The sequence below is a fragment of the Diaporthe batatas genome (assembly GCF_019321695.1).
Source record: "Diaporthe batatas strain CRI 302-4 chromosome Unknown Contig00005, whole genome shotgun sequence".
NCBI classification, from domain to species: Eukaryota; Fungi; Ascomycota; class Sordariomycetes; order Diaporthales; family Diaporthaceae; genus Diaporthe; species Diaporthe batatas.
In genome coordinates, this window is record NW_025408552.1 from 3,093,541 (window position 1) to 3,119,306 (window position 25,766).

At 53.4% G+C, this 25,766-nt stretch overlaps 3 protein-coding genes across 3 annotated transcripts; 2 read left to right on the forward strand and 1 right to left on the reverse strand.

The window, feature by feature from the left end:
- Positions 1-5,718: 5,718 nt before the first annotated feature.
- On the forward strand, positions 5,719-8,480 carry KVR01_005315 (uncharacterized protein). The gene is made up of 3 exons (XM_044788971.1): positions 5,719-6,706; positions 7,042-7,486; positions 7,548-8,480. The coding sequence occupies exons 1-3, from the start codon at positions 6,521-6,523 to the stop codon at positions 7,988-7,990; spliced, it is 1,074 nt and encodes a 357-aa protein (XP_044645760.1). The 5' UTR covers positions 5,719-6,520; the 3' UTR covers positions 7,991-8,480.
- Positions 8,481-8,674: 194 nt separating this feature from the next.
- Positions 8,675-25,718, reverse strand: KVR01_004878 (uncharacterized protein). Its single transcript, XM_044788585.1, has 3 exons — positions 18,390-25,718; positions 10,075-18,337; positions 8,675-10,005 (listed from the first exon to the last, which is right to left on the reverse strand). The coding sequence occupies exons 1-3, from the start codon at positions 24,671-24,673 to the stop codon at positions 9,871-9,873; spliced, it is 14,682 nt and encodes a 4,893-aa protein (XP_044645323.1). The 5' UTR covers positions 24,674-25,718; the 3' UTR covers positions 8,675-9,870.
- On the forward strand, positions 8,771-9,715 carry KVR01_005426 (uncharacterized protein; the record flags this gene model as incomplete). The annotated part of the gene is made up of 1 exon (XM_044792277.1): positions 8,771-9,715. One exon carries the CDS (start codon positions 8,771-8,773, stop codon positions 9,713-9,715), a length of 945 nt encoding a protein of 314 aa, XP_044645871.1.
- Positions 25,719-25,766: the final 48 nt, after the last annotated feature.

The following is a 25,766-nucleotide window of genomic DNA, read 5'->3' on the forward strand; positions in this document are numbered from 1 at the left end:
TTAAAAACGAAACCACTTGACAGGCCAGCAAGAGGTCCATCCCGAAAATAGCTGCCCTTAAGGCAAGTCGATCGCGGCTCAGCTTTCTCGCCAGAGCTCAGATATCGCGTCCCCAGCCCGGTGCTGTGCAGAGTATCTAATTGGAAGGCACCCGTGGACACCAGTGGATTATGACATCCGCACCCTACTCAAGCATACATTGAGCAAGGGACTGGAGAAGCTTACTAAAGCCAAATACGTGGAGTATCCATCTGGGTCTCAAGATGAGAACAATCCTCCCCATAGAGAGAAGCTCTGCGCGTTTACCACTGTATGAAGGCGCCGTGTACGTGTCCGTAAGATGCAATTTCCTTTCATCCTATCCAAAGGGAACGTGGCTGGTCTAATAAATAACTCATCACCAAGTCTCATAGTATGAGACAGCGCTTCCCAATTCTGGTTGCAAAGAAAAGGTTTCAGATCATACATATCTAATCTATGAATGCAATTGAGATCGAAAAAGGCGGCTAGTGTTGGGTTGTCGCTCTCACTCTGCCTGTCTTGCCGTTCCTGCTCCTGAAGTCATGCATAATAAATATTCCGGCGTCTCCACCTGGGCAGGATTGGTCGATATCCAGAGCATAGCTGGGATGTTCTGAAACACACAAGTTCAGAAAAACCGAGCTGGTCAAGCAGGTCGAGCAGGTCGACATTGGCTCGCCACCTCTCTACAACTTTCCATGTCAGTATTGCGGAAATGTCCCCGTTGCGACCCATACCATCTTCACGGCCCCCGTCCCCAAAAAAAAACTCGAAGACAAAGCCCATCATAGGTCTTTTATTAGCGGTACTGAGTAATTTTCTGATGGTTCCACCAAATCAAATAGCAACACCAGGGCATCAACTCATTGCAACGGGCGATGTGACTGCTAGCCACACGCTCTGCCAGCCCGGCCAAAAGACCATGGTCACCAATCTACTAATTGGTTATTCCTATCAGTATATAACTGCCGTACCGCTCACTCTCATGAGACCACTTTTGTCCCTTCCCCTGACAGCAAGATTAATCTACCCTTCGAAAAAGAAGTTGAACCACCTGTTGTGGACAACGTCATCCTAGCTTTGAGACAAGTCGCCAACATTTCCGCTGAGGCCCAGACTACCTCTTTCAAGAGCTCTGCCCACCAGTCCACATCAGGCAACAAGTAATGTCTGGAGAATGCTGAGTGAATCGTCATTGATCCCAAATATGCCAATCCGCCGGACCCAACCGGACACTGCACCCACAAGAACTATCAGGACCCGAGTCATAATGGCAAATACAAGCCGCTATCCCGTGACAACAGGGCCATTGATTAACGGAGCATAGCCATATTCGTGGGCGGGTTGGGCAACGACATGACGCGGGAAGACCTTTACTATCGGTTCGAAAGGGTGGAGATCTCCAGCACACGAGAAAGAATATAGGCCAGGGATTTCTCCGGTATCATGGCCTTAATGAGTCTAAGATGGCTGTTTCCCAGACAAGCAAGTTTCAGAAATAATCTTTACCCCTTGATAGGAAGAATTTCGTGGGGGGGGGGGTCCCTATGTTTCGAAGATTTGCCATTTCTAATTTTTGGGGGGAGCTACAGCCACTGGGTCTTGAGCGTTTATCACAACTATGTGAAGAGACCGTACGCCTTCGGGATTTATACGGATTGAGAACGAAGCTACTTGCCACTACACGAGGGTGCCACATACTACATTCCATATGTATGGAGATCAGAAACAAAACCACTCAGTAGTTTCAAAATGGTAGTGGTCACAGGAGTTGATCACGGTCTTTCATACCTAGGTAAGTGCGGGCGGCCAGCTTTTGTTCCGGACCAAATTTGATTCAAATTCCAAGCCTTGCTGTGATAGATTATGCTCCTGCACATCTGAAAGTACACGAGGATTCTTCCCAATGCGTCAACATGGTATACCAATAATGGTCTCTGCTTCAACACAACATGCTAACGTTTGCCACAAGTCATACGCTTCCCTTCTCTAGTATCACTGCCTGTGGTCTTGAACTAAAATGACAAACCCGGGGAGGAGGTGAGGTTGCTAAAGGAAACCATTATCTAACAATCAACCCTATAGGCCTTGCAAGTCTGTGTTAGAGATATCATTAACGTCTCTTTCTGATTACTCGATGAATTTCGCACCGTCGGTCCAAAATATCTCAAGCACTCTTGGGCAAGCCACGTCTTTGTTTTCACATACGTACAGAACTGTGGCTGTCGTTACGGGAAGGAACATTCGTCGTTAGCAAGCATGTAGGCGGGTTCCTCGTCCTTCAGAAACTTAGACGGGACAACGACAGACAGAATACACACGATCATCACAGAACGTACGTTATGAGGTCCTACCAACACTGACTTCAAAGAGCTATCAATGTGTACCTAGGTCGCTATATACATGCATATATACATACACTTGAGCATTAGTCAAAACCACGTTGTTGCCCGCAATCTTGAGTGCTCGGAACCCCACGTCGCCACTGAACACTAGAATTGACTGTGGCATCAGGATTTACACAAGCGAGCGTGTAGGCCGCCCGAAGTATCCTGCATGGTCGATAATATCTGGCCAAATTCCTTGCGACATGTGAAATTATACTGAGCAACACGGAAGATGTGCAGGATATTTGACCAATTTGCAATCAAGCCGGAACCTGTTGTTATTGCCATTAGAACAGCTCCCTGTTGGCTGCCTGTGTTTATTCGAGTGAGACCAGCCGGCGGGCGACCCGTGTGTGTGGCACCTCGGTAGGCCCCCTGATTCAGTTTGCAATGTTTTCTTTTCCCCTGGGCTGAAGGTTGCCTCCAGTCAGTTGCTGATTTCCCAGCAGCGAAATGGCTGACCGGCTGACCGGGTGCGCTGGTGGTCTGGGGAGGCGCGAGCCTCGGGCTCCTGCACGAAATGCCATTTATTAAAACAAGAAATTGGGGCTGCGAGATTTGCTTGGTGTGTTTCAGTGGCGCAAGGCGGCTAGCCTCATGCACCCCAGACCTCGGGAGCTGTGCAGACAGGCGGGCAGGCGGGACGGGGGCAGACATGACCGCTACCCCGGCAGCCCCGGGGTGATGATTGTTGTAACTTGGTTCTGCCCCAGGATCTGGGCGCCGATGTGAGTTGGTGATCAGCCTGTCAGCGCGGAGATGGCAGGATGGGCAACCACGCTTGTTTGTGTTGGTTTCTTTAGACAGTCAAACAGTATAACAAGCTGGACGTATTAGTAACTTCGGATATGGTCCTTTTATTAAAGTGGCTTGTCAGTCTAGGTTGCATCCAGAACCAGGCCCGGTGGAATGCCTGAATGCCTTGGGGGACGTCAACAGGCAGGTTGGCAGGACAGGCCAGTAAGAATCCCATGGCCAGCAGCATGGTCTTTTAGGAGCCACCTGCCCGAAGAGGGGCCGCTGGCCCCGCTGGCACGTCGTATTTTTGGCGTGTGCCTTTTGCCCCTGCCAAGACCGGGGTTGATGGGAGTGTGGGAGTGTTGGAGGCGACTAGGCAGATCGCCGATTCGGCCTTGCAGACTGACAAGACAAAGGAGGCATTACGATGCTGCTTCTTTCTCCGCCTGTCAGGGCTGTCAAGACAGGTCCGTGGCCGGCACCGGTGCTGGTGCTGGTGCTGGTGCTGGCCCTGGGCCTTGTGACCTTGTCCGGGCAGAAGCTTGTTGTGCAAATCGTCGTAGCGAGCCGAGCGACAGGGCGGCTGCTTGGGCAAGCGGCGGGAAGCAATGGCCCGCTGCGGGGCCGACATTGCACGGCAGCTGGGCGGGCTGGCAGGCTGGGCAGGTATCCACAGCCGACCTCAGATCGATCTCCCTCTCTGCCTCTCAGTCCCTGCTAGTGTACTAGAGCAGTCTGGGCCGCAGTTCCGCCATCCCAGGCCAGACCGCGGAACATATCCTCCCCAGGTCTCCCAACACTCATCACCCACTCAACAACACAACAAGCTTGCAAGCCAAGCGCCAGCAACGGTCCCCAGGCGGTTCCCAGGCGGTTCATATGCCCCAGCCCCTCCTCCCGCTCCAGACGGGCTTGGTGGAGGAGCACAGGTGCAGTAGTAGGGTTGTAGTGTGTGGTGGTAGTCCACTGAGGAGGGCAGGCCTTTTACGTACCGAGGACCTAGATATGGATCCGTCCTAGACTGGGATCTGCAGCCATGTACCTCCCCTCAAAAGGTACATGCCGTCAGGGCCGTGTGGTTGTTTCATGTGTGGCTGGCGAGATGCTTCCACAGCCAGACTGCCAGAACAGTCAAGAGGGAGGCTGGCAGGCTGGCAGGCTGGATGAGTGCGACTGTTGGTCCTCTTGGTCGGTCTCGTCCAGGACGGGACGCGAATAATAAGCTCAGCAGCCTTGAAGGCTTCTTCTTGTTAGACTTTGACCCACCAAGCCTTGTCCCGCCTGTCAAGACGTAGTACTGTATTGCTATAATAATAATACGACCCGTAGAAACATCCCTTCGCAGCTGCCATGGTTTTGTCCGTGCGACCGTCTCGCTGTCGGGTTAAACCATCGAACCCGTGAGCCACGACTCCGGAAGATACGGACGGACGAAACTCATCATTATAGTTGTGGTCGCCTCGTCCCAAGTGCTGCGGCCGCCCGGCTCTTGTCCTCCTCTGGCAACGATGCAGCATGCAGCAGGCAGCATGCAGCATGCAGCCAGCCACTTGTGCATATGAATGTCTCAGTGTTTGTTCCGTGTGTCCTTCCGTCCTGTCTGTCCTGTCTCTTCTGTCCTATCCGTTCTGCGTCCTCTCCTGGCCACGCTGCAGCCCACAAGCTACAGCCTGCTCCATCCCGCAGCTGTCAGCCCGTCCTTCTGGCAATAATCAGCCAGACCAGGCGGCGCGGTTTGTCTCGGTCTGAGACCAGCATCGAACGCCTCTCGCTATGCTGGGTCCGCCATGGCCGACGCTGACGGCGTCCAGTTAGCACCACATCCAAGCATGACTTTATTAATAAAAGTATCTTGCCCTGCGTCCCGGCCACAGTCGGGCTGTGGCCGGCCAGAGTTTGGTGCCCCTGCCGATCCGGGCCGCCTCCTTGCTGCTCGCTCAGGCTCCGTCTCTGGTCATCTGTGCCTTCGATTCATTTCTGCCATGTGTGTGAATCCATCGCCCCCCGATGTAAACAAAATCAGGTGGAGCCCCCGCCGTCTGCATGCTGCAGTGGCTCCACCGCCCTAGACGCAGCAGGCAATCCACAAGTACGTTTGATGCAGATGTAGTACAGTCTTTTTGTAAGTGTCGTCATGGCCCCCAGTTGCAGACGAGTCAGTTTCTGTCAGTCAGCATCCGAGAGACAAGTTTGCCATCTGCGGCCAACTTACTCCCCAGCCTTTGTTCCCAACAACACATTTTCATCCGGATATTAGCAGTGCTAATGTTGTTAGTCCCGTGTGTGTGTGTGTGTGTGTGTGTATACACACCCAAACATGGCAATCCCGCCCTACCACTCAAGCCACAGCTTTTGGTACTTAGTGTACTGTGTGCATGTGTAAATGGTTCGTTTCTGCGGACAAGGCGATTGTGGCCAGTGGGCCAACAGACATCACGGGCTGCATGTACCTCAGTCGGAGGGGTACATTCCACCCAACCACCCCAAATATCCTCCCTCGCCCACCTGTCAAGGTTCATAGCTGCAACATCTTCCATCCCCCATCCCCCCAATGCACCCACCCCATTGCCTGCTTGGAGCCAACATGTGCACCTGTGTGCCGACCCCTCTCTTGCCCATCCATTTCTTTTTGTGTGCTGTGTGCGTGGACGTAGCTACCTGGGTACTTGCCTTGCCTACCTACACATTACTGCTCTCGGATATGCCCTGCGTGGCAAGGCACCTGGTGAATCAGGTGTCTCTGTTCGACCGCTTTTTTCCTTTTGTTGTGTCTCTGTAGTCCTGCTAGCTTCGTAATAGTGGTCACCCATGAGATATGACCTGGCCTCCCGAGCTGCAGTGAGCACTCCCCCTCGAGGCAAGTAAGTGGTGGGGCATTGCAAGTGAAGCCTTCGACTTGGGGCCCTTCATATATCAGCCTCCCCTCCCCCTCCCTTTGACCAACGTCCTCAACCTTGACCACCTCAGCTCCCTTCCGGTGTCACCAACCTCGGCTTCTTCCTGACAGCTGCTGTTTGTTTTCCTATCACCCACAGCACTCTGCAGACTCCCTACCATCGCTTTGTAATCAACCTGAATTGGTTAGCACCGCATCGTTTGGTAGCTACCAGCCACAAAACCAACAACCTTGGGACCCCATCTGTTGTTGCCGCAGCACCCTCTGACTTCATCCGCTTCTGTCACACATCCAACAACCCCTTGAGACTCTTGCACCGTTTTTCGTCCAGCCTCCCTTCTTCCTTCTCTGCTCCTCCACTGCATCAGCAGCAGCACACCTCTCTCGTCTCCTCGTCTCCTCTTCGCCGCCTTTTCGCCGCGTCACCTTGCCGCCTTTTCGCCTCGTCACCTTGCCTCCTGCCCATCAAATCGACGAAATGGTTTCTATCCAAGTTTTCGTCCTCACCATGCTGGCGACCTTGGTCGCCGGCCAGGGTGTGACCTCCGCCATCGCACCAGAGGCCACTGCTCCTGCTTCTTGTGTTGGTTCCTATGACGGAACGTTTGAGATCTCAGTCGCCAAGGTCGAAGGTGTCCAAAAGCGCGACACCAACGCTCTGACTGTAAGTCCACTCCTGAGAGATGGCCGTGGCCGTGCGTGCGTCCTTTGCTCTTTGGTCCCTTTCGTCCTCCTGTTTCGCCCTGCCCCAAGCGAGGGAAGCACGTCACAGCACATACCGTGTCGACGCTGCCCAAGGTCACTTGGGCTCCTCACGCATCGATCTGGCGGACGTATTCTTTACCAACACCATCTCCACTTTTGGCGTTTGCCACGTTGTTTCGTTGAGCCTAGGTTGATTCAAATGCCGCCATCGCTGTACTGTGATGGCGCGCGCATCGGCGGCCCCGCTGAGAGTTGCAAACCACGGTGAAGTGTTGTGCTGACCAGTCCAAACAGAAGCGCGGCGCGTGTCCCACAGACGGAATTCTGGTCGTCACTCTCGAGAACGGTGTCCTCAAGGATGCACAGGATCGCACTGGCTACATCGCCGCGAACTTCCAGTTCCAGTTCGACAAGCCTGCCCAGACTGGCGCCCTCTTCACGGCCGGATTCTCGGCCTGTGGGAACGGCTCACTCGCACTCGGCGGCTCGGCAGTCTTCTATGAGTGCGCCAGCGGTGATTTCTTCAACCTCTATGACCGCTCGTGGGCTGCCCAGTGCTCCCCCGTGGAAATACTCATCATGGAGTGCGGCGGCAACGCTGGCCAAGTTGATGACGGACAGGTTGTCGGAACCCAGATTGTCACCACCACAATCGTCTCAGCCCTCAGCGACGGCCAGCCCCAGGTTAGGACCACGACCACTGGAGTCCCCCTTTGCCAGGTCTCGCAGATCGCAGACGGTAAGTTGCAACGCATCAGTCTCGCAGTCTGGTCAGAACACGTGCTGACGGCAGCTCAAAGGCCAAGTCCAGGTCGGCACGACACCGTGTGCTAGCGTCACCACAGCGTCCGCCCCGGTGCCGGTATCCCAGCAGTCCGACGGTCAAATCCAGGTTACTCCTCCCGCTTCCGTTCCTACTGTGACGAACGCGCCGCCGCCACCTGAGGTGACCCCTTCTGCTCCTGCTGGCAGTGCCCCCGCCGGAAGTGCCCCCGCCGCAAGCGCCCCCGCCGGAAGCGCCCCCGCCGAGTCTGGCAGCAGTGTGGCTCTGCCGTCTGAGTCGCAGCCCGCATCGTCCGAGACAACGCTCGCGACCACTTCCACCGCAGGAGGTGCCTCCGGGACCACGGCTGGCGTCACGCCGGGTACGTCTGCACCCGCTACCAGCGGCGGTGCTTACGTGCAAGCCGCGTCCATGGGTGCACTGTTCATCGGTGTGATCGGTGCTGTCGCGTTCCTCTAAACGTCTTGTCTCATGGTCCAGCTCCCCGGCGCTCGGCCCGAACTTTGAGGCTGCATTTCGCTTGTGGTCCACGAGAGCACGACCCAGCCACGACCACCTGGTTTCGGTGGCATGTAATGATTTCTTGTCAGGGTCGCACTTCTTTTTCTTGTCTGCATTTCGACACGCATGCGGGGTTCATGGTTTTAATACCCGTCCACTGTTTCGGACTCTAGTTCCAAGGGTGAGAACGGAAATGACTGAACGCCATTGCATCGCAGGGCATGTTGGATCCCCCGTAATGAAGGGGTTTGGGAAGGCTGGAGGCTGGTTCAGCGACTTTGTCTTCCCATGGGATCGTAATGGGGTCCATGCCCCTGTACATAGGCCAGACCGAACAAAGCAATGAAACGAGTCGATGAGTCAGCTGCTCTGTCCTTGATCGTGCATGATGACCAGGGTGACATGTGTGGTGGTGGTTGGAAACAGGTCAAACAGATGGGGTTGCCTGTGGTGTTTGTGCTAGCGGGCTTGTGTGTCGATTCACAAGCTGCAAGTTCTCAAGAGGCTGGGACAGCCAAGCCAAGCCGCCTTACGTAAGTTGCTGCTGCGCCTGCCTGCCCGCCGCCACCAGCGGCTTGAGGGACCATTACTGCCGGCCGGGACTTGTCAGTTCCTAGGTACCTGCTGTGAGATGCCCATCATCAACCATTAGACTGCCAAACGACAAGAAGAAGCACCTTCACCATTCTAGGCGCCTGCAGCCCAGCTTCCTTCTCTCTGCCCTTTACACCCAACAATATGGCCGAATATTGGAAGTCCACCCCCAGATACTGGTGTAAGCACTGCTCCGTCTACGTCCGTGACACCAAGCTCGAGCGGCAGAACCACGACGCGACTGCGAAGCACCAGGGTGCCATCAAACGCGCCCTGCGGGACTTACACCGTGGCCACGAACGGGAAGAGCGGGAAAAGGAGCGTGCAAAGAGGGAGATCGAGCGTCTCAACGGTGTCGTCTCTTCCGATGGCTCAGAATCTACATCTACGGCGGGGCCTTCCTGGAGGACAAGGCCTGGGGCTGGGGCTGGGGCTGGGGCCAGTTCAGCAGCAGGAGCAGGTTCCGGCGGCCCGCTGTCGGAAACAGAGCGGAAGCGCCAGGCGGAACAACTTGCCTCCCTCGGGGTCAGCCTCCCTGACGAGTTCAGGAAAGACCTGGCCATGGCGGGCGACTGGCAGGTCACCTCTACCACGATCGTCACAGAGACGTCCGCCGACGCAAGCAACCCGGGCGCCTCGGCACGTGGCGTACACAAGCGTGAGCGTACGGACGAGGATATCGAGGAGGACAAGGCCATCAGAGGGCTCTTCAAGAAACCAAGAAGCTGGGGTCGGGACTCCAGGACGGCTGCTGGGGACGGTGGCAGCGCGGACTTGGAAGCGCTACTGAGCGGGGATTTCCTGGTCAAGAAGCAGGAACAGGACGTGGTGAAGAAAGAAGAGGACTTCGAATCTACAGTTGCAAATGCGCCGCTCAAAGAAGAAGAGGAGCGGCCTTTGATCAAGGAGGAACCGCCGGAGGAAGGCCTTCCGGCATCGACAGAGAGGCCAACAAATCCCAGTCCAAAGGGCGAGGAGCCTGCCCTCAAGACTGAGGACGGCGTAAGTGCTGCCGGCTCGCCAGGAGCCCCAGACATACCCTCGGTCACTTTCAAGAAGCGGAAACCAAAGAACATACGACAGAAATGATTTGGACGCGGCTTTCAAACCGAACCACCCGTAATAGAATTATCCGTGATACCCCGAACTCCAATTTACACGCCGTCCAGTTGCCTCCCGTAATCATTGTGTTTCACACCCATCCTTGGACAGACCAACGTCAACGGACAAAGGCAGACTACCGCCTATATGCTCAAAAGGTCGACAATCATTCGCAACAGATCCTCTGCGCCATGTTCACCCAGTCTACCATTACCACCGAACACTCCGATGTCCAGACCGCCATTCTCTCCCAAGGATGCCTCGATATCAACCGCTTCCTGATATGACACCGTCAGCTGATGTGCCGTCACCTAAGCAGACCATAGAGGTTGGAAGACTGTACTCACCGGATATGCGTCCCTGACAACATTCTTCTCAAGCCATGACGCTGGCCTTGGGTCAAAAGCAAAACTCTCATTCTCTGAGCGCAATGCAGCCTCGTCGAAACGGATAGACTCGAGCTCAACGCCATCCTCTTCCATCCGTCTAGAGGACTTGTCCTCAGGCAGGCTCAAGAAGTTCACAAAGGAATCAACCACGACATCGGTCCAGTCCTTGACCTCCCAAAGTCCAGCAAGCACGTTCTCTGGTGTCGAAACCTTGAATGTGTCCCGCTGGATGGCGCGAGCGACATCGACAATATCGAAGGCCGGTGGAAGTTTAACGCGCAGGGGAACAAGGCAGAGTGTTGGAAACTGCAGTTCCTGCTCGGCGCTCCTGTTGGCGATGTAAAGACCAAATACGACGTCGTTGCGCTCTGAGACTGATGAGAGAACCTTGGCATACGCTGCAAGGAATGCAGACTGGATACTGATGCCATGCTGTGAACACAGAGCCCCAAGTCTGCTCGTGTCGCTCACAGCTGCTTGTTTAAAAATGCTCACTCGTTTGTTCTGCGTTGTGCTGCTGGTGGAGCTCGGCAGGTGCAGTGGTACGGATTGAGCTCCAGCAAGGTAATCCGTCCAGAAGTGTTTCCTGCTTGGCAGTGCTTGTCCGTCCAGCGCGGAAGATACAAGCCCTCTCCATGATGCCATCGTACTCACGGGCTCTTCCAAGGTGGTCCTGTTGCCGAGAAGTGACTTGAGGCGCCGCATGATCAGCGGCAGGCTGATCCCATCATAGAGCGCGTGGTGGATCTTGAGATGTATCACCCAGCTTCCCGTACCGTCTGACTGAACCCCGAGTGATACGAACGGATTATCTGTTTTCCGCAGAATCACTTGAAGCACCGGCATCTGACGCCTGCCAGTGGAGAGGAAAACTGTTCTTAGGGCCGGTGTCATCTCAACAAGTTCCATCCACGAGGATTCGATTGTGCCTTGATCAGCAATCCCAGATAGGCGGTACCGGAATTCAGGGAAGAACACAGCACCCTGTGTGTTCTGCCAGACGCTGAGCATATGAGTCTGCATCGCTGTGGCCGGCAGAATCTCCTCCACATCGCTTGCATCGATGCCTGCTGATTGGAGTAGGTCATCGGAACCAATGTCCCTGTAAAGTCCATTCAGCCTTTGTAGCACGGTTTGCCTTTGACCATCCGAAGTCACCAAAGAGTTTGATTCTGAATTCTTGCAAACTTTCGTGGCCATTTCACTGATAGAGGTCGCCTGTATCATATCCCGCACGCCGACTTGGATCCCCCGCTGACGGAGCGTTGAGCTGGCCTTGATTGCGCTGATGGAGTCGAGACCGAGATGATAGATGTTTTGGTTCTTGCGAATAGACGATTCCTCAATTCCAGACATGCTGGAGAGAACTTGTCGGATGCTATCCTCCAGATCTGACCACACGCCATCTCTTTGGAAACCTCCTGGTTGCCTCAGCACTGGCTCCTGCTCCACGCTCATCTTATTCTGCGGCTGGAATGCGGGCAAGCCACAGACCGAAACCCCACAGTCGCTGAACTGTAGAACATCTTCGTCGGCTGAATTGATCAAATAGTTTAGAACACGCTCGAGATCCTCCAATAGGCGGTTCGTGTCATCAGCGGACAGGTACCCATCATCACACGCTGTGCGCCATGCGATCTCTTCCCCAGAGACTTCCATCTCTACACACACTGGATAATCAACGGCGGACGAACTCTCGATTGATCTCATGAGCGGCTGCCTTTTGCCGTATTGAGTTGTTGCCGAGGAATCGATGCTGCTCTTCTGCATGATGAATAGCGTATTGAAAAGACTCGGCTGGCGAGCTTTGATCAATGCTTGGATCTTTCGCAGCGGGTAATTCTGGAACTGGCCGACCCCAGTCATGTTCTCCTGCATATACCGCAGAAATTTGGGCACCGAACCGTGCAAGACTGCTCGCACCGGCACGGTGTTCATTGTAGGGAACAGCATCGCCTCGGAAGCCTCAGTATCTCGGCCAGACAGGACAACGCCGAATACCACGTCGAGACTCTTGGAGCGGTTTGCCAGAACAGTGGCCCAGCATGCTTGTGCAACAACTTGTTGGCTAATCGCGTGGCGCCTACAGAATTCCTTGAAGGCAGAAGCTTTGAGAGGGAGTGGGACCTCGGCCCTGTTGACGTGGACTGCAGGTTTCTGCTGGCCCTGAGGTTGTAGCATCGTGGGGACTGCATCAGAGACATAGTCTGACCAGAATTCCTTGGCTTCCTGCTTGAAAGACCTGACTGTCTTATGCAAAAATTCGGCATATGGCGGGCGAGTCGCATAGTTCCCGTGGTATGCGAGTTCGAGATCTTTGTGCAGCAATCCAAGAGACCAGCCGTCGTAAAGCGCATGGGAAATCGATAGTATCATGTATGATCCATGGTTAGATTTGGCAAACGTGATCTGAAGAAGATCTGAACGCGCATGGCCCGTTCGAGCCTTCATCCGCGCCTGCTCCATTACAGATAACAAGTCATCGGTAGAATCGACCTCGACCTCTCTGAAAGCAGGTGGGGAGTTCTTCAATACCACTTGCGCGTACGCGTAATCGAATTCTGTCCCAACCGTTTCAATGAAAACAGTTCTCAGGATCGGTGAGTTGTTGACGACGGTGACCCAGGCATCCTTGAGCAGATCGACCTCAACTTGAGGTGTTAGCTCGAGAACATCATGATTGAAGTACCGCTGAAATCCTGACTGAATCATCTCTGAAACCATGGAGTCTTGTAAGGGTGTTGGTGGAAGAACAAGCTCAGCATCACTCAGGTCCTGGCCATGTTTCATCAGGTGTGCCTTTAGGTTTGCTGAGGAGTCCTCGACATCCGAGGAATAACCGCTGTCATGAATTCCGTCGCCCTTGTTCTCTTTGGTCTGAAGTATATGCATGAAATTTGTGATACTTTGGCCTCTGATCAGCTCACTGTTGCTCAACATGATACCAGCTCTCCTGAGTCTTGCTGACAACTTGATGACGTCGATGCTGTCAAGCCCAAGTTCCAGAAGTGTTGTGTTCGGCGTGATAGATGAAGCCTCTAATTCGACCAATAAGGTGACTTCTTTTCTGATCGTATCAGCCTGAGGCGACCAATTGAATGAGGATAGGTCTACTGTCGATGGCTCCGACTGCGGATGAGAGCTTCTGGTTTCTGGGCCGTCCATTTCTAGAGGCATGGCGGCAGCATGGACATTGCTGTCAGGGAATGCGCGACAGTCCAATTCGTGCACAAGAGCCTTAGCTTTGGCTTCGAAATTGTCGGCCATGCCCTCCAGTGCTGCCTCATCAGCGACACCTTTATGTGCGACGATCATGACACGCAGTGACTCGTCTGGGAGAAGGGTCGCTTCCAAGGCGAGAGGATAGTCAGCGTTGACATTTGACTCGACCTCGGTCCACAGTCCGGAGCTTGTGCTGTCAGTAGAAGATGCTCGCTGAAATGAGAACAGAGTATCAAAGAGTGGAGCCCCTCCTGAGCACCACTTTTGAACATCCCTCAGTGGCACGTGCTGGAATGGCAGTGTTGCCATATTGAAATCATGACAACTTCGGATCGCAGAAGCCCACGTCTGGCCCTGCGTGGAGCCGTGGTGGTATGGAATTGTGTTGAAAAGCGGCCCGATCGTCCTGTCAACGTTTTCCAACTCGATAGAACGGCCTGATACGATGATGCCAATCGTGACAAGGAAGCCACAATACTGATGAAGTACTGAAATCCAGATACCTTGTACAATGGCTTGGTGTGTTACACCTAGTGACTTCCGTACCTTGTCAAGAGGCTCGAACTCTATCCGACGTGAGACAACGATGTCTTGACTACTCGGCGAGTGAGACATCTGAGGCAGAGGCCTCAATCTCACACCCTGAAACTTTTTGGACCAGAATTTCTTGCAGAATGAGTGATTCCTCAGCGGACCATTGAGGAGAGCATGGAGGAAGCTTGGTGGGTTGACTTTGGTGTTCTTGCTGCCGTTGTAGACTCTAGCCACCTCATCAATCATCAAGTCAAAGCTGTTGGCGTCATAGATCCCATGGAATATGTTCACAGCCAGTAGTCGTTTGCCGTTAACATCAACTCCCAGGAATTGCAAAGGTGTCTCAATGTTCTGACTGTTGTTGTCGATCCAAGACTGGCGCCTTTCAGCCAGCAACGTCTCCAAGTCATGGCCCGAGTCCAACGACACGACGTCCCATGGAATTTCCTGTGACTTGGTGGCGGCTTGCACAAATCCATCTGTGGTCGAAACAAATTTGGTTCGCAGAATTGCATGATTTTGTACGAGGACTTTCCAAGCAGCATGGAGTTTCTGCCACTCAACAGCATTCGACAGGTCGTAACGGAACGTGTTGAAGTACGCCCCTTCGTTTCCATCGGTCCGTGATCGAGAGATCATACCATGCTGCAGCGGCGAACAAGGTGCCACATACTCCAACTCTCCTGGATCGACTTCGAGCTTCCTGCACACATAGCCTTTGTGCCGGTGCTGGCAAGCTTGAACCGCCTGCGATGCCTCCAGCAGACTGGTCGCATCCTCGCTTGTTCTCTGCAAGGATTGTAGCGCACGCGCTAGATCTGCAACCACGGGATTCTTTAGGATCACAGCGGCCGTTACGTGACTGAAGCCTTCGAGCTTGAGCCCTCTCGTCAAATTCATAGCAGAAATAGAGTCGACGCCGAGTTCAAAGGTGCTTGTCGACGGCAAGATCGCCCCTTCTTGTACTCCATAAATTCTGCTCAGCGCTCTGCATATTTTCCTACCAGTCTCTCCAAGGTCGCCGCTGTCCAGGGCATGAGATGAGCCCACAAGCTGTTCATGAGAAAGAGTGTTGAATAGAGCCCTAAGTTCCTTTACCTCGGCTTTGTTGTTTGGAGACAGCGGGATGAAAGGCAACACCAGGGCATATGTGGGAACCATGTATCCCGGGAGCTTATCCCGACACGCACGCTTCACATTTCGGCTGAGTCTTTGGGCGTCATCTCCGGTCATGATCTGCAGCTTCTTGGCATGTTGAGCTTGTTCTTGAGCCGCAACGATAAACGACACCAGTAAATCTTTCTGTTGTTTATCGTTGCGGATCACCAACGTGACAGCATCTGTGATTTCCGGAACAGCACTTCTGATGCAGTGGTTTATTTCTCCGATTTCAAGACGCTGACCACGAAGTTTGACTTGGTCGTCAGCTCGGCCGAGGAAGTCAAAGCAGCCATCGTGGAGCAGGCGGACCAAATCCCCGGTTCGGTAAACGCGCTCTTTGAACACCCCGAGAGATGGAAAACGTTCTGCTGTCAGCTCCTCTCTGTTGAGATAGCCTTTGCCAACAAGTTTGCCGGAGACGCAGAGCTCGCCCACTCCCCCACGTAGCACAGGAATTTCCGTGTTCGGTCGGAGGACGTAGGAGCCTACATTTGCAAACTGCCTCCCGATATTTGATGAACGTCCATTGACAGGCACGCAAGGGTATGTGGTCACTCCAATGGTTGCCTCAGTCGGTCCATAGAAGTTATGGATCACGCGCTTTGGGCCCCACACATCGAGGATCTCCTGCTTCAATTGCTCTCCGCCAGTGATAAAGACCCCTTTGCAAAGACTGGGAACCTCTTCCGGGTGCAGCAAGCGAGCTAGACTGGGCGTGAGGTCGATGTGTGTGATCTCGAGGCGGGAGATTGTGCCCGCGAGGTCCTCGAGGATTACGTCTCGAGGAGCTGCGACCAAAGTGATGCCGACGGACCATGTCCAATACTGCTCCAGAACGGACACATCGAAGTGGTAAGATGCGAATTGCAGCCATTTTGAGCTTTCGTCCCAATGCCCTTGGAACAATTTCTGGAAGGCAAGCATTGCCTGCACAGCGTTTTCGTGCGTGATTTCGCAGCCCTTAGGGGTTCCTGTTGTCCCGGAAGTATAGAGGCAGTAGCTTCTGTCGCCCGGTACCAACGGGCGAGTGAGCTTGGGTTTCGAAGCTTCCACCGAGCCCAGACTGTCTTGATGAATTGTGATAACTGGAACTTGTACTTTGAAATCCAATGCTTTGACTGTCGTTCTGTCTGTCAACATGACTGCTGCACCCGAATCTCTCACGATGAACTCTTTGCGAGACGACGGCGCCCCTGGATCTAGAGCAAGCAGTGCACAGCCTGCTTTGAGAATTCCAAGCATCGCAAAGTGCGCTTCAGGGCATTTTTCGAAGCAAATGGCCACGATATCACCCGTTTTGACATGCATGGACAGTATGTTGGCGACCCTGTTCCCGAATTGGTCCAGCTCTTTGTAGTTCCACCGTTGAGATATTGGGCGCCTGCCATCGAAGCCCATAACAAATTCCAGAGCCGTTTTATTGGGATATTTCGCAGCGCTGGTCTCGACAAATCCGTGGAGCAGGGTCGTGTCGGACACCAACTCAGGCTGTTCCGCAGGTGTGATAGCAAACAGGTCCGCATGGTTCTCGAGGAGATCCTCATCACAACCATCAGGGTGTTCCGCCAAGTCGCACAAGGCAACGTCAAATTGTTCCAGCAAGATTTCTGCCTGTTCTATTGGCAACACATCGCTGAAGAAGGTGAGGCAGAGCTGCAGACAATCCTGATCAGGCTCTATTTCAATGGACACTGGGTAGTCGACATGGGCCTCCTCATGAATCACAGACCACAGCTTCGATTTCTGCCCCGGTCCGTCAAACTTTTGGTAAACTAGGAGTGTGTCGAACATTCTCGTGTTAGGATGACCAAGGTACTTCTGGATTTCCGCCAATGGGGTCCTTTGGTGTCGTTGGACTGCCATATTGTACTTCATCATGGCTTGGAGAAGGACACGATTTGAGGACGAGTGCTGGGCGATAACGGGCAAAGTCGTGATGCATGGAAACACTGCCTTGTGTGTTGCGTCAGAGTTCCTGCCAGAGAGAACTGTTCCAAAGACGACAGAAGGCTCCCCGATATACGACGAGAGAATTCTTAACCACGCTGCTTGCGCCACTGCCTGGATAGTGAAGCCCCCGTTCTGAGCAGCCGCTGATAGAGCTTCGACAGACAAGGTGCAAGATCTTCGTCTGGCCAAGATGCTCCGGGGCTCTTCTCTAAGTGGTGTCATGACTGGGAACTTGTTAATGACAGCATCAGGTGCTAGCTTTCTCCAGAAGTCAGGAGCGTCTTCCCTGCATCTCTGCACTTCTGTCATGATCTCTCTCACGACAGGCACAAGTCGTGTTTCAGTGTCGAGAGGCTCATCATAGATTGTTGCCTCCAAACTCTCCATCAAGCTTCGGAGTGAGAAAGCGTCGTACACCGCATGATGAACTGCGAGGTGCATATCGACTCCCTCGTTGCCCGGAACAACAGCAACGGTCCACGGAGGCTCGTGCAGGTTTTCAAGCGCCTGTTTTGAGACTGCTAGCTGCCATTCCGGTAATTTGAAGCCGTGAGGTTCGAATAGAATATTCTTCTGGACCTTCGCCTCCTCAAAGTTGTACTGGAGCATGGCAAATGATACGTCTCTGTGATCAATCGCAATGAATCCCGATCGCAGAATTGGGTGGGACTGGACCAGCCTTTTCAAACCCTTCGCTATTTTTGAGCTATCGATGCTTTCCTCAAACCGGAAGCTGATGAAGTTGAAATAATCCTTGCCGTTTGAATTGCAGAACTGAGTGAGCATTGCCACCTGAAGTGGCGTGCACGGCAGAACGGCTTGAACGGACTCCCAGCTGGAGACATTGTCATTCAACAAGGCCTTGGCCGCCTGCTGAAAAGCAGTCATGTCATACTCTGCTGGGCTGCCGCTGAAAGATTTCCCTGCCGAAATCTTCGCTGCTAAAGTCGAGCACGTCGGATTCTCCAGCACATCCATGGCTGTAGCCCCGGCAAATCCAGCCCTGCGCAATGAGGCTGCCACCTGAACTGCGTTGATGCTGTCTAGTCCGAGCTGGAAGATGGTCATGTGCCGACTGATGCTGGCAGGGTGTGACTTTGAGATATCCGAAAGCACAGTGCGAACGGCCTTTTCGGAGTCGGACCATTCATCTTGCGTCCCCAAAGTTGAGAGGTCGCTTTTTTTACCTCTGATTGACTTGTGGACGAGGCCAAGCCTGTCCAACCTTGCTTGAAGTGGAGACGGCAACGACTGCCTGGAAGTAATTTGTGACCAAGGGAAGTCTAGCATGCTGGAGATGATGTACGAAAATGTGTCGTGTATGAACATAGCAGCCGTATCGGGAACGTACACACTGAGAAATATTAGCAACTTGTCTCTATGGCCATGATCCGAACCAAACTCACCGGTCAAAATGCAGCTTGACCTCCAATTTCCGATCTCCGTTGTGCTCTATCGGAGTGACCTCGCAGACCAGGGGCAGGTCCATCTCTCCATCGTCTCTTTCCAAAGTCCAGATGCTCTCATTCAGCTTCTTTGGAGTTTGCTGTAACAGCAACAGAGTGTCAAACAGCTTCGAAGCCTTCGAGCACGATGCCTGAATACGCCGCAGTGGCGTGAACTGATAATGGAGAAATTTGGGGTTAAGGTCCTGGAAAAAGGTAACCAGATCAATATTCCTTCTTTTATCGCGGAGCTGTACACGCGCTGGAATAGTATTGAAACATGGTGCAACGAGCTCATCAACTCTGTCAACCATGCTGCTGCGACCGTTGACAACATTCCCAAAACAGACGTCATCAGAATCCTGGATGACTCCAAGCAGACTGCTCCATGTTGCCTGCAGAAGGCACAATAGAGAGACATTGAGCATTCTCAAGCGCCGTTCGATGCTGGAAAAAGACATATCCAGAACTCTTGTCGTGATACAACGACCACAGTCCTTCCCTGATGACTGTGACAATGTCTTCGGCTCCAGTCCTCGCAAATGTGTTTGCCAGAACTTGTCAGTGGTTTCGGGTAGAGCCATCACTTCCTCCAAGAAGTCACGGTATGACGGAGGATGTTGAAGTTCACAACCAGACGCGATCTGCTCGATTTCATCGAGAAGCCGTGACATTGCGACACCGTCATACATGGCATGGTGACAGACGAAGGACAGGTAGGTAATGGGGCCTTTCCGGATGAATGCTAAAGATACTGGCGGTACACCAGAATCCACAGGATTGGGCAGAGTCATCGCATGTGTTCTGATTGCTTCTTCAAGCGACGTGGCATCCGCATCGAATGCAAACCAGTCAGGTGTCCAGACCCTGAGGATACATTGGGCGATGACGTTTTCTCGGTCTTCAGTGCTATAGAAGCTTGTCCTCAGGATAGCATGTCTTTGGAACATTTCTTCCCAGTAGTTCTTCATTGCTTCAGGGTCAACTCTGAGACGGAAGAGCATCTTATTGAGGTATGACGCGATGCCGTCAGCAGATGCCAGCATCGCCTCCTGAAGAGGCGTGCATCGCAAAATGCTTTCGACTTCGAGGTTTTTCGAATGGGACGATCTTCGAATTTCCTCGCAAAATTCCGGCGGAAACATACCCAATTGGCGTGTCCTTGGGTGAATTCTTGCTGCCTGTCCGTAGAGCAGCGCAGCAAGCTTCGCTGTAGAACTATTTTGCAAAATGACAGAGATGGGTAGTTTCTGAGAAAAGGCACCTTGCAATTCTCTCGCCACTGAGATTGCAGATATGGAGTCCAATCCCAAGCTAGTGAGCGGCGTCCACCTTCCGACTTGCTGAAGGCGCACGCCCAGAGCCTTAGCCACCACGCTGGCGATCTTGCGCTCGTCTTCGGACCAATCGTCATGATTATCTCCGCTTTCAACGTTCACACCAAAGAGCTCCAACTCATGGGGATCGAAGTTGTCGAAAAGGCTGCCAAGTCTGCCCTTGTCAATTTTGCCAGAAGAAGTCATCGGAATTGTTGAGAGGGGGATCAGATAGGATGGTGCCATGTATCCCGGGAGTCGAGATAGCATCACACGGTCTATCGACTCCTTGGTCCTCGCTGACTCTTTCCCGGCAGGGAGAACTCTGAAGTTCTGCTCTTGTGCTGATCGCGGAACATAGAAACAAGCCAGTTGTCTTCCGTTATTGACCAACATTACTGTGCAGTTGGAGACTTCGTCCGAAAGAGCGACTGTTGCGCTGACTTCCCCAAGCTCTATCCGCTGACCACGTAGCTTGACTTGGTCATCAGTTCGTCCAACGATCAGCAGCGATCCATCGACGAGCATGCGACCAATGTCACCAGATCGATAGATACGACCGTACCGCGGATGGTCAATGAATTTGTCTCTGGTGATTCCAGGCATATTCAGGTATCCAGCGACGACCTGATCGCCCCCGAAGCAGAACTCGCCCACACATCCTTTTGGCAGGAGGTCCAAGCCGTCAGGAGAAACAACAAAAGCGGATGTGTTGCCCAGAACATGACCGAGATGTCGTATTTGATCTTGAGGAGACATCTTCTTCACGGAGCAGATGTTGGTTGTCTCTGACGGACCATAGCCTTGGTAGAGCTTGCCCATCCAATTTCTTGCGACCTCGCTGGTCAATGGCTCCCCCGAAGTGACGAGAAATTCGACCCTGGGCACGTTTTGGGGGTTGATTAGAGATGCGACGGTTGGTGTCATGCTCAAGTGTGTCACTTCCATGACCTTAACTGACAGCTCGATATCGGCAAAGAGAATATCGTTTCTGGCAGCACAAAGGCACATGCCGCGGGTCAATGCGAACAAGATTTCAAAGACTGAGACGTCAAACGCTTGAGAGCAGGCCTGGAGCATGCGCGAGTCGCTTTGGACGGGATATATCCTGGCGAGGACGTCCAAATTGCTCGTAATGTTCAGTTGCGTGACTGAAACTCCCTTGGGTACACCAGTACTTCCTGATGTGTAAATGATGTTTGCGACCCTCGCTGGGTTTTCAGGGGTTCCCAAGTTGCTCCCGTCATACCCTTCAAGTTCTGCATCGAGTAAATTAACAAGAGCGCATTCGGAAAGGTTGCAATCATCGTGTTGAAAGTTTCCGTCGGACAAGCAAAGTCGCACGTTCGCCTGCTTCAAAACGCCAGTGATCCTCGCCGGTGGCGCGCTTGGAAGAAGAGGCAGGTATGCACAACCTGCTTTCAGGATGCCCAAGATACCAGCATATAACATGGGTGACTTCTCCATAACGATAGCCACAGCAGCTCCTTCTGCTGCCCCCAAAACTTGAATATGTCTCGCAACTTTGTTTGCCAGAACATTCAACTCTGAATACGTGACGTACTTCAGGTCAGTACGGTTGCTCTCGATGCATTCGGCGAAACAGAGCGCTGGTTTCGCATGTACCCTCTCTGCCATTCTCTCAAACGATGTTGCCAGGTCAGCACATCCCGTGAACTGCTCGATTTCTGTGTTGTATTCCGAACGCATTTGCTTTGGGAAGCACTCAAAAATGCTTGAAGTTTCGGATCCAAGATTCAGAATGATATGACCAAGGACGCAATCAAATTGGCCAAGAATCAACTCCACGTAGTCGTGATTGAAGGCATCGTTTTGGTAGGTCACACGAAGTCGGAAAGCCTCGTCAACTGGTTCGATCTCGACCAGTAGATTAGTCTCGAGGTGATCTTCATGTGCGACTTTTTTGATATTTGCTTGTGTTGTACCGGATGACCGACTGTGAAGAGACTCCTGATAAACGAACAAGACGTCATAAAGAGGTTCTCCCGGCATCAAGGCAGCAGCCTTTTTGATTTCAGCGAGCGGCAGCGTGCAATGAGCAAGACCTTCCCGATTCGACATGTGAATGTTTTCGAGGAGATCTCTAATGGTCCGCATTTGTTTAATCCTTGATCGCATGGGGATCGTCGTGAGACATGGGCCCATGACGTTCTCAATGCCCTGGACGGGGATGGTACGACCCGAGGTGACGTTGCCAATCACGACATCTTCGGTGCCTAAGATGTGTGCCCAGAGCCAGACCACGCAAGCCTGAAAAAGTACCTGCGCGCCGACTTCGAGCTGTGCCGAAGCATTCAGGATGGCTGGAGCCTTTGTTTGCAAGATGCGCTCAGCGCAAAATTGCTGGCCGGTGGTTTCTTTGGTCGCCAGCAACTGTGGCATCGGGTTCCGCTGGTAGTTCAACAGCTCCTCTGCCCAGTAGGCACGTGCGGCATTGGCATCATGTAGGAACCCAGCGGACTGGTAATAATCCGAGACAAGCCGAAATGATGGCCGTCCGTTGACCAGGCCACCCTCTTGGAGGAGATTGAGGTCAGCCAAGAGTATGTCGAACGACCAGCCATCGTAAAGGGCATGATGTATCTGGAGCAGCACGCTGGTCTTACGTGGCTGATTCCTCAGGATTTGTACCATGAATGGTCTAAGCAGATCAGGTTCCTCGAGTCGAAAACTCCTGCGCAGGCTGCCGACAGTGCAAATCTGGCTTGCATGAAGCTCTTTCCAGATGACTTGTTTGTAATTGCCACTTATAGGAGCGAATCCCGTACGCAAGATCTCGTTCTTGTCAGCAAGCTGTCGGAGCCATAGCGCAATGGTGTCGACAGAATGATCGCCGAGAACTTGAAGCTCAATCCAATTACAATATGCCTCACTATTGTCTAGAGTCTCCGCCAACATCGACATTTGCGTTGGAGTGCAGGGCAAAATACCCTCGATAGCGCCAAGACTTCCTGATAACACTGGGTTCTCCTTCAGAAGCTCCTTCCAACTTGTGGCAGGGGCTTCCGAAGCTTGGGGCTGTTCGACAAGTTCAACGGCGCTATCAGCACGGCTCTTCTGCGGCGTGAGTGACCTCAAGTCCGAAAGCGTGTTGGACTTGAGCACGTCAATAGCCGTAACAGCAAATCCGGCCTGGCGAAGACAAGACGCTAGCTTGATGGCTGCAAGAGAGTCTACACCTGCGGTAGAAAGGACCGAAGATGACTGCAACTGGATACCCATGGCGCTGTGGGCGACTTTTGCCATCTCGCGTTCCACGTTGTCGCTGTATTCACTCATTGATGACGCAGTGTCGCTAACTTTCATCTCGTAATCCGTCTCGAGTTTCTTGCGATTAACCTTTCCAGAAGGCAAGCGCGGAAAAGCCTTCTGGAGCACGAAATCCCCTGGCACCATGAATGTAGGCAACCACTTCCGGCATGTTCTCAACAGGTCCTCTGTGATCGACTCATCTGGACAGTCATGCTCACAGAATACCACGATGATGCCTCGTAAAACTGATGCTACCGCGCCGCGGCATTCCGGAGTGCTGAGAACAGCTTGCTCAATCTCACCAAGTTCGATTCTCTGGCCACGGAGCTTGACCTGACCGTCGGAAATACGACCAAAACACTCGATGGTGCCATTATGGAGCATGCGGGCTCTGTCGCCTGTGCGGTACAGGCGACCATGTGGTGTCTCAATGAATACTCGTGAAGTTTGCTCCTCCCTATTGACATAGCCTACCGCAGTCTGGTTGCCGCCAACAGCTAGCTCGCCCGTCTGGCCATATGGCAACACCTTGAAGTCTCCGGAACCAGTTTCGGAAAGGGGCTCAAGGATGAAAGCAGATGCGGTGTCTAAGGGAAATCCGACATTTCGAGGAGACGAGGATGCTTCACAGGACGGCTGGATGGTGCAGTGGATGGTGGCTTCAGTTGGGCCGTACATGGCCCATAGAATACTGGGCTTGTGCTCATCTCCTCCAAATTCCCTGATTACGGGAACTGTCAACATCTCCCCTATTGTCAAAAGCAGTTGGAGCCCGGGGGCGTTGGCCCGGCTCCTCAAGAGGCTACCGGCCACCGTGGGTGTGAGTTCACACGCGTCCACCTGCATATCCCTCAAGACTGCGGGTAGGTCGTTCAGCATGTCTGCCCTGCTGCAGCAAACAAGTGTGGTTCCTCGAAAGAGAGGAAAGAAGATCTCGAAGATGGAGACATCAAATGTCGGAGCAGCGAATTGCAGAAACCGGGAAAAGGGTGGAATATGGCGGTCATGAGCCAGGAGAGCCTGAGTCGCGGCGGAATGCGAGATTCCGACTCCTTTGGGTGTCCCCGTTGAACCAGACGTATACATGACATAGGCGAGCGTATCCGGTGTGGCTTCTCGCAGCACGCCAAGGTGATGCCTCCGCTCGTGATGGGCTCCGTCGCCGTCAACCACCAGCACTGTCACATCAGGCTCGAGGAAATCGACCTTGTGGCGGAGAGCCGTAGAAGTAACGATGAGCTTCGCGTCGACATCGCCCAGGATGAATCTTGTCCTTTCGGGAGGCGCATCGAGGTTTAGAGGGCAGAAAGCCGCGCCAGCTCTCAAAATAGCGAGCTGTGATATGTACAAGACAGGGCTCTGTGGTAGGAGTAGCGGGACGACATTCTGACCGGGCCCCTGGTGGTCCTCAAGGATGTTCGCTATCCTAGTCGCCAGTCTCTCAGCTTGACTATGAAGCTCTGAATATGAAAGTCTCGTGCGGGCCCCGTCCGGGGCACAGTAGTCGAGGGCATCTCCAGGCGTCGAGCTGTCACGGACGAGTTGATGCAGGAGTGAAGGGCCAGGAAGAAATTTCGGATCCGAGTTGAGGATGGACAGCGACAAGGCGGGGGAGGCCGTCATCTTTGTGGTATCAGGAAGATCTTGACTCTCCATATTTGCGGAGGGGGCAGGAGGTCAAGGAGGCCTGGGCAGGCTGATGTCCGGGCAGATGCCTGGGTGCTGGACAAATTTTCATATGCTGAGAGGATCATCGACATCACGAGGAGACGGGAGAAGTGTCTGGGAGAAAACGGAGCTGGGGGGGCGGTGCTGGAGGGGGGGTGGGCAAGCTGGCACAAACGGAGACAAAACTGAAGGACTTTCCGAGTCCCACTGTTTCTGGTGATGCCCAGGTCTCAGCTATCACGGGGCGCCTTGGTAGTCAACACTGTCGGACAAGGCCTGGGAGTGGGTGCTGGGTGTACCGTGGTATCGAGCTGTTGAACTGGTAGGCACATGCAGTAGTCAGGGTCACGTCGACACCACCAGCTCGGTGGGCTGCGGTGCGTCCCAGGTCCTACGATGTTGATTGGGCTCGCGAGACCGAGGGAGGTGTGGGTACAGTAGGTAGCAGTGGTTCGGCTGGAGCTTGCAATTGCTCGCAGAGTGGCAGAGTGGTGACGCTGCAGGGTCCTCGAGACTTGTGTCCGTCTGATGCTTGTCCGACGTTTAGTGCGGGATCTGGCGCATGCTTGTCTGGGATGAGGGTGTCAAGAGGACATCTGATTTGAAATCCTCGACGTGTGATTCGCCTGTTGGGGCCCGTTTCTGCCTCCTCTCGTGCTGTTTCGTGTGACTTATACGATCTTCTCGCGTGCTGCGTGGGAGAGAAGGAAAAAAAATAGGGCGTAGGCAGCCTAGTGACGCGAGGCGAACGGCTCCAGCTTTGGCGAGGTTGTCAAGGATGACCGGATGGGGGTGGGGGGGCCTATGAGGATCAAGGCAATGGTCATCACCATGAGGGTTGTGGCCGTGGATGGATATTGGAACGAGAAATCCCACGTCTGGGCTCCAAGGCACTATGCCCGGCTAAGGAAATACCGAAACAACACGATTGCAACCCGCGATGCTGAGGTCAAGTTGCAGAACGCCGTACCGGTTCGATTGCGTCATTATTTGCCGACCCGGCTCAGGACTGCGAGAGAGTGGTCCACTTGCAGACGAAACTGGGCGCTGGGAGGGAAAGGGCTAGAGGACGGGCATCAGG

Bases quoted from the DNA above. Each gene is read 5' to 3' on its own strand.
- KVR01_005315 (XM_044788971.1), top strand. From the start codon at position 6,521: ATGGTTTCTATCCAAGTTTTCGTCCTCACCATGCTGGCGACCTTGGTC. The intron at 6,707-7,041 runs GTAAGTCCACTC...CAGTCCAAACAG, and splicing joins GCGACACCAACGCTCTGACT to AAGCGCGGCGCGTGTCCCAC. The intron at 7,487-7,547 runs GTAAGTTGCAAC...GGCAGCTCAAAG, and splicing joins GGTCTCGCAGATCGCAGACG to GCCAAGTCCAGGTCGGCACG.
- KVR01_004878 (XM_044788585.1), bottom strand. From the start codon at position 24,673: ATGGAGAGTCAAGATCTTCCTGATACCACAAAGATGACGGCCTCCCCC. The intron at 18,338-18,389 runs GTGAGTTTGGTT...AATATTTCTCAG, and splicing joins GTCAAGCTGCATTTTGACCG to TGTGTACGTTCCCGATACGG. The intron at 10,006-10,074 runs GTGAGTACAGTC...GTGTCATATCAG, and splicing joins TTGTCAGGGACGCATATCCG to GAAGCGGTTGATATCGAGGC.